This window comes from Rissa tridactyla, chromosome 8 (genome assembly GCF_028500815.1).
Source record: "Rissa tridactyla isolate bRisTri1 chromosome 8, bRisTri1.patW.cur.20221130, whole genome shotgun sequence".
Lineage (NCBI taxonomy): Eukaryota > Metazoa > Chordata > Aves > Charadriiformes > Laridae > Rissa > Rissa tridactyla.
The window spans coordinates 46810655-46823767 of NC_071473.1; the positions used below are offsets into that span (position 1 = coordinate 46810655).

The 13113-nt window shown below is 37.5% G+C and overlaps 1 protein-coding gene across 4 annotated transcripts in view; it reads right to left on the minus strand.

The window, feature by feature from the left end:
* The window catches only part of SPATA6 (spermatogenesis associated 6), a 46052-nt gene that overhangs the window by 7340 nt on the left and 25599 nt on the right, over positions 1–13113 (minus strand). For 3 of the 4 annotated variants that reach the window (XM_054212662.1, XM_054212663.1, XM_054212661.1), the window contains 2 exons: positions 6450–6549; positions 2588–2676 (listed from right to left, as the gene is read on the minus strand). In XM_054212662.1, coding sequence (XP_054068637.1) covers positions 2588–2676; positions 6450–6549 — 189 coding nt within the window. Of the gene's footprint in view, positions 1–2587; positions 2677–3288; positions 3451–6449; positions 6550–13113 lie in introns of those variants that run through there. The other variant, XM_054212664.1, reaches the window with a different exon arrangement.

The window sequence follows — 13113 nt, forward strand, 5'->3', positions numbered from 1 at the left end:
GATCCATTTTCTAAATTCACATTTCTAAGTTTCCACTGTCGCATGGAAAACAAAAGAAGGAATAGCTTTTGCTTTTAGATGTCTTACATTCAAATATTACAGTGGTGCCAATCTACACCACATAAAACAACAAGAAGATGATCTTTATGTGGCTACAATATTAAAAAGGGAAGAAGGCCACTTTCACACTTTTTCAAAGAAGTGCAACCATTTAAAGTCAGTCAACAGCATGAAGCAAATTTAAACCTGTTTATCATCCTGGAAAGGGTGAACTGTGCTTCACAGTTTGGACACAAAGAAACCAACCTATCAAACAGCAAAATCAATAGAAAAGTTATACAGGCCTGTGTTAAACGTAGACAAGTCAATACCCTGCGGACCCATCAACAACTGAAGTTTGTGTTACCTCACTTCTGATGGAGAATTCTCAGGCCAACAAATCAGCACAGCACTAGAGCGGCACTTGTAACTATACAACAAACAGATCTGACACTCTTTTCCTTGGAATCCACATCCTGCATCAGCCTTGTGCTTGACTTTTCTTCTACTAAAAGCTTAATCTACATAGAGACACTCAAAACCCAACCACTCTAACTGCAGTAAAGGAAAAACTTAAAGAACAATAGTAACTTTCACAAATTCCTTATTCTGGTACTGACAATGATTTAAAGAAAAAAAAAAAAAAAGACGTAAGCTTCATTTTTCTTTCTTTTTTTGGGAGTGTGTGAGTGTGTATTTCCATTAGCCAGTCCTTGCTCATGAGATACTAAGCGCTGGTGTGGACAAAGACACAGCCAAGCTAGGGATGAGTCCCTCTCCTGTCTCAACTGGAAACCAGCTGACAACCTGAGCTAAGCAATCTGGGAATTACACTCACAAATCATATTAACAGCAGGATTTCTGCACGCAACTCCCTGCTCTGAAATACCCGTCATATGCTTTTGTTCCCTCATACATCTCCTTTAAGAGTCCCAGAAGTTCTTTTCTGAGTGAATCATATACTAAATATTTCACAAAACACGGACCTTTTCCTTACTCCCAGTGGTTTTCAATCATCTACTTTACTGCCAACATTTGGTCGACAGTACCATGTCCTTCTATGAACTCTGTCTCTGTCCTTGTATCCTGTTTATGAGCACTGTGGCAAACACTCAGCAATCAGACCGTCCCCAAACCCTTTTATGTCTCGCCCTTCAGTGAATGGGACTAGTGCTGCTGGCCTCTAGACCCAAGGAGCAGTCCTCTCCCAACTTGAGTGCCACATTTCATATCCCATCACTTCTTGATTCTGTAGTAGCAGGATTTGTTTTTTCTGTTTTCATGGTCTGCAGTTTCAGCATCAATCTCAAAGTCCCAAAGCTGCCTCAAAACAAAAACTTGCACTTTCTCTCTCACAAACACATCCTACACAATTTAATTGCAGCAGCTGTCAGGACAAAGGATAAGGGAGCAAAAAGGCTACACGCAGAACACCGGAGTGAGCACAGGTATAGAAATACTAACAACCTCAGTAGCAACTTCTCATACACGTGAAAATCTAAGACTAACTAGATCCCTTGTGCAGAGGTGACTACAATTACAGGAGTTTAAAAAAAAAAAAAGCCAACAAATCATAAATGAACTTTTTAGAGCTGACTAATTGCACGTAGAAGCTCACTATGACACCTGTATTGAATTACCCTCCTTCCAGTGGTATAGAGCCGTGATTTGGGAAACATTTGTTACAAAACATTGCATCACATTTAATTATCAAAATAATCCCTTTTTTTCCTAATGTCAAGACCTCTCAAATTTAGCACCACTGTTCTAGGATTTCTCTCTTAATATAGAGGAAAACGGAAAAGCCATACAGTCCAAAAAATGTTTTACATTATTTAGTGTCTTTCCTCCAACAAGTATCCAAAATGTGCATACCTACAGAACATCAGTTCTACTACAGAAGTTGTCAAAATTAATTCAGTTGAATTGTCTTTTAAGTAAAATATTTGAATGAAACCCATGTCATATATGTGAGGAGTACGCAGAGTAATTAACCTACATAAACCAGGTTTTCGGGATCTCAGGTTTTCAAGATGTCTTCTGAAATATGGCATGCTGAGTCACTAAACCAGAGTATATACATCTGCTGTGTTTTTAAAGATGCTTCTCTTTTCCAAATATGTATTTTGGAAAAAAACCCCAAACAGCCCAAAACCGTACTACTAAACAATCTTCAATTTATTTTTGCATTCCTATCGTTTTAAGAAAAAAACAACCGACTGGTTATTTTTAAAGTGACATTTGCTCTCTGATTGATAAAATCCAAAAATTACTGCCCAAGGATCATTTTTATGATTAAGCCCAGTTCCAAAATCAGTGCCTTATGAAGACTATACTGACACAGTGTCAAACAGCATGAAAGGCATAAAGATAGTTAACTGTATTTTGCTTTTAGTTGAAAACACTTGGTAGGACTAACTCCTACAGAAGCCTTTTCCCAGTGCAATATATTATGTAGTTCAAAAGAGGGAGAGAAATTTTTAGCTAAATTTAAAGGGCAATATCGTGAGTATGACTGTTGTGTCTTCGCCAGAGAAAAACTCCATACCTGCTCTGCAGTTCAGTCATGGATAAGGGCGCTTTATGCGAAGATTCCCTTGTCTTAGTCAAGTCCCCTTTTGATGAGTTACTCTCATCCTAAAAAAACAGAAATCAAATTCTCATTACCTTGGTTTCTGATTACAATGATCTCATTTCAAAAATACTTTCCTTCCATTTAGTAGAAGACTATTAAAGTGCTTACATTTCTTGGGGGAGAAAGGGACAAAGTGTAATGAGCCAAAAGCCATTTATGAACACTTTTAATTAAATTCAGTACAACTCAGCTAATAATTTTCAGGTAATAAACTGGAAAGAATTTCCTGACAGTGTAGATCTAAAGAACTAGGCAGACAGCACAAGCTTCACTAATCCCCAACAAACATGCTGGTTAAATGCTATGAAACCTACTGCTCACTGCCTTACTTTTGTTTCTTGCAGAAGAAGGGAAAAAGAACCTAAAACTTATTATTCATTAGCTTTTATAATGAGCTGTTGTTACCTGTTTAAGGCATCTTAACCAGACAGAAGCATTCTACACATCTGAACACTTTGATTCCATATACAGTGCTGAGAACATGCTTACCCAACTTTAAAACATATCTATGACACACTTAATGACCTTTCAGTGGTACTCTTAGCAGTCGCTAGAAAGCAGTCGTACCTTCCAAATGCTATCTAAACGTTAATTAATCCATATTAGTCCTCTTAGGTAAGTAAGAAACAAAACACCTCATGTGAAGGGAGCCAGATGCTCACCTGAGACAGGATGGTAGAAATTCCACCACACACTACCACGTTCGCTCTACTCTGAAGAGCAAAGACACTACTTAAGTGGTGATCTTAAGTGAGGCTTTTAGCAGAAGTCAATTGCTGTAAGGATTAGTAAACAAAATCATCTTTCATGCTATAGAAGGAACAACTGGAAAAAAAGTCTGTGCAGTAAAAATAATCACGCTTGCCAGTAACACAAATCTGGGAGAAAAGGCAGTAAATATAGTGGTAGATGGCAATAAGATGCAGAGCAAGCTGAACGGTAGGCGTATGGATGAGGAAAAACGTAACACAATTTATTGTGGTGAAATACAAGGTAATAAGTGTGTTTGTAAACAGGAAAACGCTCTTCCTGCAGCAGTCACAGACTACAAAGCACTGAAAAGGAAATGGGGTACAGTGGTAAATAAAATTCTGCAGCATTTGCCAGAGGCAAATTATGTTCTGGAAAGCAAAAAAAGATGGAAACGTTATGACGCTGTCAGAATGTCACAGCAGAAAGCTACAGTGGACACCCCAAGGAATCTGCAGCAGAGCTCCAGTCACGCTATTTTTACAGAGCACTATGGAAACGAAATTTTGGAAACACAGCTGGATGCTTCTGGGAACAGTTATTTAGCATTAGTCTCTTTGGAAGGAAACAGAATAAGAGATACTTTTTAACCTTTCAAAGTTTGGAAGGGGAGCCAGACTGGAGCCAAAATCTGCTCACCACATTGCCAGTGCACTTGCTTTACTATTCCCTCACTGTCAAGATGACTCGTTTACCTTGTCCATCCACAGCACAACAATGCAGCCTAGATTTTGGGCCATCTGGGGAAGCACAACCAATCCTGGTGTATTTTACAGGACTCACTGCAAGCAGACTTGATTTATTTATTTTTTTTTTAAGCAGGTCAGCTGCTGTTAGCACAGCTTTCACAAGTTACCTGTACACAATTACCAAACACCGTGAGACTACTCTGTAACATCCTCCCATTTCTTTTGCTCGGTGGAAGAAAATCAAGTGAGAAAAATGGTCCTTTTCCAGCATTGTTCTGGCCAGGCTGGTAGTTCAGGACTCAAAATATCTTACCCAATATCCTGATACCTGAATTTTTTAGGGCAGAAACACGAGGTTTTCCAGCAGAAGAGGAAACAGAAAAGCATCATCTCTGATTATTCATCCCTGTGAGTATTCAGCAAGCGTTTGATACTGGAAGTGACAAGGTGTGCTAACAGAAAGGACCACGCTTCAAGAATCTAACACTGTGCTTGCAAATTTTTGCTCATTTGCGCAATATTGCAGTAACAAGTGAATATCAGCATATGTGTAAGTCATTCTAGAGGAGAATGTTTTAAACTATATAAGTAAAATAAGTAAATAGGAAGAAAATGATTGAATTCTTGTTTACCCATTACTACATTTAATAGTCTTTATGACTGTATGGAGAAACCATGTAACCAGCCATCCAGCTGTCCTAACAAACTAGTAAAACTTTTATCGTAAAGTCATGGTCTGCTGTTCGAGGAAAGTAGTCAAGGACCACTGGAGATAGTTCAGGCTGTGCAAACTTTCATTACATGTAGGTGCTGGACCGCCATGAAATTCAATTTGTTATCTGAAGTTCATTGAAACATCAGAGAAGCATTTGACATGATTTGTGCCTATTTTGGAGGGGCTGAAAGACAGAAAAATGTGATGGGCATCTTCTATTTGAGAGGCAGCAGCTCACAAGATCATAAAGTTCATATACAAACTCAGGGAGATACAGCATGAACTAGATCAAACAGTCTTAGCATGCATGAGAAAAGGTTTTTCAGACTTTAAAACAAAAAGCACAACTAAGCTAAAATGAAGATTGAACAGAAATGAGAAAATCAGATTAAGAGAGCATGCCCAGAACTGCTAAATTTGGGGAAATAAATAAATAAATAAATAAATCGAGACTTCAGAGCTAAGACAGACGTTCTTCAGTACATCTTGCAGCAGTGGACTGAGACAACAACCTTCACTTCTGCCCCAGCCCTCTGCCATGGGTTAACTGTAGTTGGTGGAGTCACCGCATCCCGGCCAGCACAGCTCCCGTGCCGGCGTACTAGTGTTACGCCTGCTGTCTCTGCGCTGCAGTGTGAGGCGGGGAGCCCAGGGCTCTCACACGCTTTATCACGCTTCCCACTGATACAGTAAACTGTGTCAGAGGGGAAAGGTGGACAGTTGGGGGACAACAGTAGATTAAATTTGCAGCAACATTCAAAAGCAGATTTCTGTCAACACTCCTTTTTCTAAGAGGAGAAACTGAAGCAAAAAAGATGTTTTTTTTTCCACTTTGAGAGACCCACGTCTCTTCTAACTGATCAATGAGATTTGTGTGCTAGATTGTCAGACAAAAATAATTCCATCAGAGCTCCTAATCTTAATCTTACCTACCTCTCACCCTTACATCCTTTTACCTTACCTTTCTTTTACCTTACCTCACACTTAAGACCCTGAGTTCTTTACAGATGAACAAGCTTGTTATTCAGTTTGTAAGATGCTCTGGCCAGGGAGATCCTGTGCCACAACTGGGTTTCTCAAAATCGCTATAGCAAAAATTTTTATCTGCTGTCTAAAACCACACTTCAATATTCCATCAGACTCAAGGACAAAATCCTCTTATCCTGGGCATAGTTTCATTAGATAAAGAGCTCTGTTCATTGAAAGCCAGGTAATTAAGGGAAAAAAAGCATAGATCTGAAGAATAATATTAGCTCTACAAACAGCTGGACACAAGCAGCTGCTGATGTGCAGGTGCACAACATGTTAAGTCTTGATGTTCTACAGATCTGTAACATATTCTTTGCTTAAATTGGAAGTGAAGAACCATATATAAAAAAAATCCCGTAATTGTCCTCAATATCCCATGAGAGGGTTACCTACACCCACTGTCCATAAAGGCTACACATAAGGAGGCTACGAAAATCAGTGTTAAACATTTCAGCTTATATGCTGAATTCATATTTCTACAATCAAGGCCGCCTCAACAGACAACATTATAATAAACCCAAGACTGTAGGCAAAGTTCTCTTCCTCAGCCATCTTGGAGAAAACAAAGGGTTTAGTCTGCAGTCAAACTTACAAATACCAGGCGCTGTCTAGCACTGTGTGTCCTTAAAATATTTTTCACTCTTTTATGGATCTCATCTCCATTTGCTGGTGAAGGCCAACCAGAGCTAAATCTGCAGGAGGAAAAGGAAAAACAAACAGAAGAAATATTTTCTTGTTGAAAAGCTAAAACATTCTTTTGACTCAGATTATTATTTTTTTTTTAAATTATGAAGCATGCATTACTTCTTCTATTTGAAACATACACAATGTTTAGATTTGATTCTTTTTCTCCTCTGGGGTACAAGTAAAGAAACATTTCAAAGCAATGCATAACCGACATGCATCCACAATACCAACATTAGATGTGAAACATAGAAAATGTTGATGATTTTGCAACTTGAGTAATATTTCCGTAATGTTTGTATTGTCCCTACAGAATAGAAAAGCTATACAGTTATTTTATTCCCAGTGATCAGGTTTCACTTTTCTCTTTTTAAAGGAAGTATTACACACATGAAATTCTTTTCACTGGAATAAATCAACAGGAAGATAACCCCAATGCGTTCAATTTGGAAAGCCCATGGACTTAAAAACCTGCAAATTCACTATCTTTATTTAACAAGATAGAAAAGCATTTTAAGTTGCTTTTTTACATTAAAAAACATGTAGCTTGCGTGATATGAGTAACTTAAAACCAACAGCTACTTTTGGATTTTACCCTTTTACATTTTGCAGCACATTTGTTTCCACTTTACTAAAAAAAACCAAAGAAAAACAAAAAACCAAACCTCATCCTTCTCAGTACATTCAGAAGCTGGCAGAAATTTCATATCAGTAGTTATTCTCAGACCGTTAAAGGCGCCAACTAAGATTTTAGGAATAGGATCATTTACACACCAACCTCCACGTTCACATTAGTACACTCAAAAATTTATTACTTATTAAAAAAAAAAAGAAAAAAGAAAAAAGAGAGATCAATATAAAGAAAGAATTATTGGGGAAAAATTATGAAATGTTGACTTACACAATCTCATCACAGTGCATTGAAATGGCGCACCATATCAAGATTGTGCATCTTCATTTCAATGTCTCCTAACCTCTGAGAACCTGACTTTGCACTGAGAAAATAAAAACTCATGATTTGGTATCACGCTAGTATGAATACGGCGTCACCAGGCAAGCAGGAAGCTATAGCGCTGCAATTTGAGCTGATGGAACACCAGCCCGCAGCAGAACTGGGCTGTTACACTCTGGGTGCATCAGGAGCACAAGAAACAGTGACGTGCTTTGATAGTCACTGATAGATAGATGCGGCACACCAATAGAATTCGATGCAGTGGAGAAACATCGTGACTTTGAACTCTGAGATTCTCCACTGGGGTCTGGATGGGTTTGTGGGACTGAGGCTGCAAGCCCTTCTGCCCTCTTCTCTCCAATTTATCACATTCCCTGCATTGTCCAGTCTCTGAAATCCCCAATCTGATCACGCCTGGCTTAGTTTATCTTCAGCAAACTTTGAAAAACTTCAATATCGCTAAAGAACTGTACAGCTCCTTCCAAAAAGAACAAACCACGTACACGTAGAAAGCTTCAGTCCAAAACAAGTAACTTGGCAATGCTAAAATTAATGGAAGCAGGATCCTGAAAATAGGAAGTGCCAGGCTGCCTTGAAGGTTACAGACAGGGCTGGGAGCACTTTGCAGTCTTTCGGATCATTCCTTCTATTAGTAGAGAGAAAGAAATATAAGTAGAAAGTGACCAGTTCTCTGCTGTTGAGTAACTTTCTTCCATTTTCTTGTATCTAATCAACTTATTTGGACTCACTTCTTATTGCTTACCTTTCCAAAATCTCTCTCTCTGTTCTAAAGAGCCCCAATATTGTCAAGCTATTTATGAGTTTCCTTAAATCAAACTCTCTATTTCTGAATGCTTCTATTTTTCTTCAAGAAAGGGTGCCAAGAAATGACACAATAGTGGAAGGATGTATCATATAATCTGTAGGTGGATGTATTTGCCGTATTTCTAATGACATTTAACATTGTTTATCTTTGGATCATTACAGGCAAGAATTTTCACAAAGCTGGCTACAACATTGGTATTAGCATCCTGAACATTTAGAATTAATATCAAACCCAGCAGCATGTATGGCAAATCGATACTGTTCAATTCTTTTGCATACTAGAATCTACTGATCTGTTGCACTAAAAGATCTCACATAACTTTTCCTAAAAGAAAGCAACATGGTGTGTGAATTTTAGTAGGGGAGGAAAGCATTGCCTTTAAAGAAATAGAAGTCTGAGTCCCTTAAGCAGGCAGGAACATTAATTTCCCTAACACAGTCAAACCCAATTTGACGTACGGCATTGCAATGCATGCGCTCTGTCACTAGTGGTGTTTTGAAAAACCTTTTTCTTTTCTTTTTAAAGAGAGAGATAAAGGAAAGGGGCTGGAGTGGTACTATCATCTTATGACCTCCTATTAGCATTTAAAAACATTTTCCAATATTAAAAAAACCTCCAAAAATGCACGTTTAAAAATCTGCATCCTAGATGCAGTGAGTCATTTCCCATTTGACAAATAAAAGATAGCCCCGTGAAGTCACGGCATTTTCTCTTATTTATACAGCAGCTGCTCTTCTTTCAACATCCAGGTTGCTGGCACTGAGAAGAGAAGTTGGAATAGATTGCCTTTGGGAAATAAATTTTATGAAATTTGTATGTAAGACTTCAGATCATTGTTATTAATCTTAAATTTACAAATATCCTTGGAGATAAATGTATTTACTTTTGGAAAAAAGAAAACCCAGCTTGCTATTGTATTCGTTTAGAAAATACGTGGCTATGTCTGCAAGAAGAGGAAGATTTAAGTACTTAATTCAAGAACTATTAGATTTATTTCTTCAGGTGATTTTACTGATCAATCCACTAGTGTGCGCTGTGGTATAAGAAATGTTACTCATTCACAGATACCCCAAACTTAATTTACAACCAAAAAAAAAAAAAAGGAAAATAAAGAAGAAAAAACCATGAAAGCCTTAGGTGTGATTAAAACCAGTATCAGCTTCTTTTTAATTAGTTTTTCAAGTATTTTTATTGTCTAATTTTAGTAATAACTATAAAGTCTAATGCACATTTAAAGTCATAATGTTAATATTTACACCATCCAAAACTCAAACTAAAAACTAAAATAAAATCAGGCCTGAAATGTAACAACCATAATCTGAAGTGAAACCTTTTTATGATACTCTAACTCTCCTATTGGAAATATTTTATAAAACAGGCTTTAGAGCACAACTTCTTAAAGTATAAATAAAGGGATTCCATTTGCCCAAAATCACCAATAACAAGTTTTTTAAATGACTAGCTACTTATTTATGTGATTAAGGTGTCACTATCATATTGCAATGTTGAAAGGAAAGTCATTTCATTTCAATGACTGTTTGTCCTGATAAACGAAATAAACTTCTACAGCTGTATTCTTTGTCATACTTTCAATTTTCCCTGGGACTTGCAAACATTCTGCAGCTACATCAGTTTAAATTGTTTATTGATTCCAATAGATTGTATAAACACTTTGGAAATATAGCTCAGTGACCTAGAAAAAGCCAGATCAATCAGAGAACTTCTCAAGATTAATTTCAAAGATGTTGTGTCGAGTACGATCAAGGAAACAGAACCATTTTCCCTTGTAATGTGACTAAAGGCATTTATTTTCTTTTATGAGATAAGGATTTTTTTTTAAGGTCATACAGACAACATCTACCTTGATAAGAAAAAAAAAGCCTGAAGATTGTGCTAAATTTTAAAGTTATTTTTATGTATAATTTTATCCATTAGGATGAAATATGCCATTAGAAATACAAACAGGATACATCCACCCAAGTACTCTAGTCAAACAGCAGCTTGCGAACTTGAGAGTTGTAATAAATAGGAATTTTCAAATGTCAGACAATTCAATCATCCACTCGCACACCGCAAAAATGTTAATATCACATTTCAGCAGGAGATACTAATACATTTCGTATCAGTAGAATTAATGCAAAAGCCTACTGCAGAATATTTGCCATGCCTACGGTGACCCCTTCCCCCACCATCGCACCTCCTCGCCTTGTGAACAACTCGGTGCACGTGGCCTCCATGAAGAATTCATCAGCTTCCAAGACACAGACTTCATGCTGAGCAAAACCACATACAAGGACAAACTATCAGAGGACAGAAATCAATGAAGTACTGTAGTACCAGATTCACAATTGGAGAGAACGCTACTGTAATTGGGGAGAAGAGGGAGAAAGGACTCTTAAAGCTAAGTATAACCTGAAAAACCACAATCTGCAAGAACTTATACACGGAACAAGAGAGATTCTCAAGAAAACCAAACATATTTAATTCTGAAATAGAAAAAAAACCTCACAGATTTTATATCCAAGTAGGCATTTATGCAGCATTCACAGTAAGTGGAGAAGTTGCTTTATTCTCATTTAAGAGGACATGAAGTGGTAATTGAGTACAACGAACTTGGTTCTCAGTGTATACTGGTCTGTATGGAGGCACAATAGAAAGGCTGGGCTACGCTTAAGAGTTTTACTGATCTACTTAGTAAAGGATGCAATTTTGTTTTGCGTTTTCTTAAAATAACTGATGGCAATGAACCTTAGTGTAGATGCAGCTATTCCAGTGCAAAAGTGTCTTAGAAACTATATTGGTACATACCAGTTCCTGAACTGTAACGAACACATACCAACATACAAATACTGTAAGAAGGTAAGGATTTTAAGTGGAGGAAGTATGCCGCTTTCAAAATGCCAGGATACTACTATGAAGCAGAAACAATTACACACAGACAAAGCCTCAAATCAAAGCACAGCAGCCTATATATTTGGAAGCAGAAGCTGACAGCTTAGCTGTGTACCCATTTGGTCTCCCTCTTCTGTAAGAAGTTTTAAAAAAGAAAAAATTTCTCACCCTTTCTAAATAGTTTCTCTTAACTTTTAAAAGCCCTGTTTACAGTTAGGCCTTGAAGCACTAGAGATACGTTCAGTGCTGAGTTTTTAAATTAGTAAATACTTTCTTTTCCCTCCTAAGCTTCATATCTAGTCCTTAAAACTGGGGCAAGATAAATCATCCTCATGTAAAAAGTGAATCCCAAGTGACAGACACTTAGGAGATCTCAAGGGAGGCCAATATTCTAGGCTGAGCAGTTGCCCCAAAAAGGTTCAAGCCATTCTGGTATTAAAACATTAGTATGTCATAAATGGGCTGCACCTCCTTATCCTATTTGGAAGCTTTTCCATTACCTTTTATCTTCTCTGAATTTATTCATTTATATAAACCAGCTTTGACAGCAATCAATTTCAAATTTGCCTACCGCTGCAGCAAAATCAACCAATGAAGATGACAAATAGTAGAGATGTTGGTCAAAAATATGAAACAACGCTTAGGTACTGCTCAGTTTTGCAGAATATAGTATGAAATAACTGATCGTCAAGTGCTGATTTACAGAGGTTAACTTAAAGAATGAAATATAAGGAAACTTCCCCAAAAGATTGAAGAGCAACCTTACTACCAAACTAAATTCCGAAAAATCAGAAGTAAAGACTTTTAAATAACTCCAAAGAGACAGGAGACCTAGTTGCCGCCTCTCCCTAGAGCAAGCTTTTTTTCTAAAATGTCTGCTAAATTTTTCAGTGTTCCACTTTGTAGCCAAAAGTTCTCAGAACTTAAACACTCTCACAGAAGTAAATCCTGTCTTAGGATGCGCGACACTCTCTAAAATATTATGTGAACTACCTGTGGTCTGGATTTTGCTATGCAACAAAATTAGTACCCAAGATCCTGGGCTGACGATTCAACATTACTGAAGCCAAAGTTTCTGGTAACTGGAATTTTCAAGGACTTCACGGAGGATTTAGTCTTTCATTAGCATCTAACTATTAGTATCTGTCATTATACCTATCATCAGTAATAGCTAACTTCACACTGGTATTTCCCTAGTACTTGGAAAAAGATAAGATAAAAAGACAGTAGTAAAACAATAGAGGAATATTACAGAAGGGCATCTGATCCATACAGTTAACGCTCTGTCTTACTTCAAACAGAACTTGGATTTTTGTTAAATTTTATAGTAGGTAAGATCACATATCAGCAGTATAACCAGGAGAACATAAAAAAAAGACATCGAGCTGGACTTCACTCTGGAAATGATTATTTTTCAGATCAATGATTAAAAAAAAAAAAAAAAAAAAGGCAAAAGCAAAAGCCTGCCATGTCCAGAGTAGGAAAAAGAATCCTTTGATCCCAAATGCATGAGAAGTAGCTTTGCCTTTCAACATAACAGAAATGGTCAAACACTCCTATGATTGCTGCGGTCTCTTGAGAAAACAATTTTTCTTGTGCCAGCAGATAGCTCCATTCAGAGGACTTCTGTCATAACCTCACAGAATCCACGTCACCGTTCCCCCTGTTCTTTACAAAAGGTACTTTGCTGCAAGGAAGTACCTTGGCTACTTTACCTTTCAAGTCCACGAGAAAAACGCCATCTTCTACGTGTGCATGAGGCTGTACGCGCACTATGAAAGCAAGGACTGGACCTGAATTTTGCTTTCCTGCAGCAGCATTAAGAGAATATAGTGCTAATGCTCTTTCAGAAAGCATACAGGATACTTATCTATGTACAAAAGGATGCTTATCTATGCACAG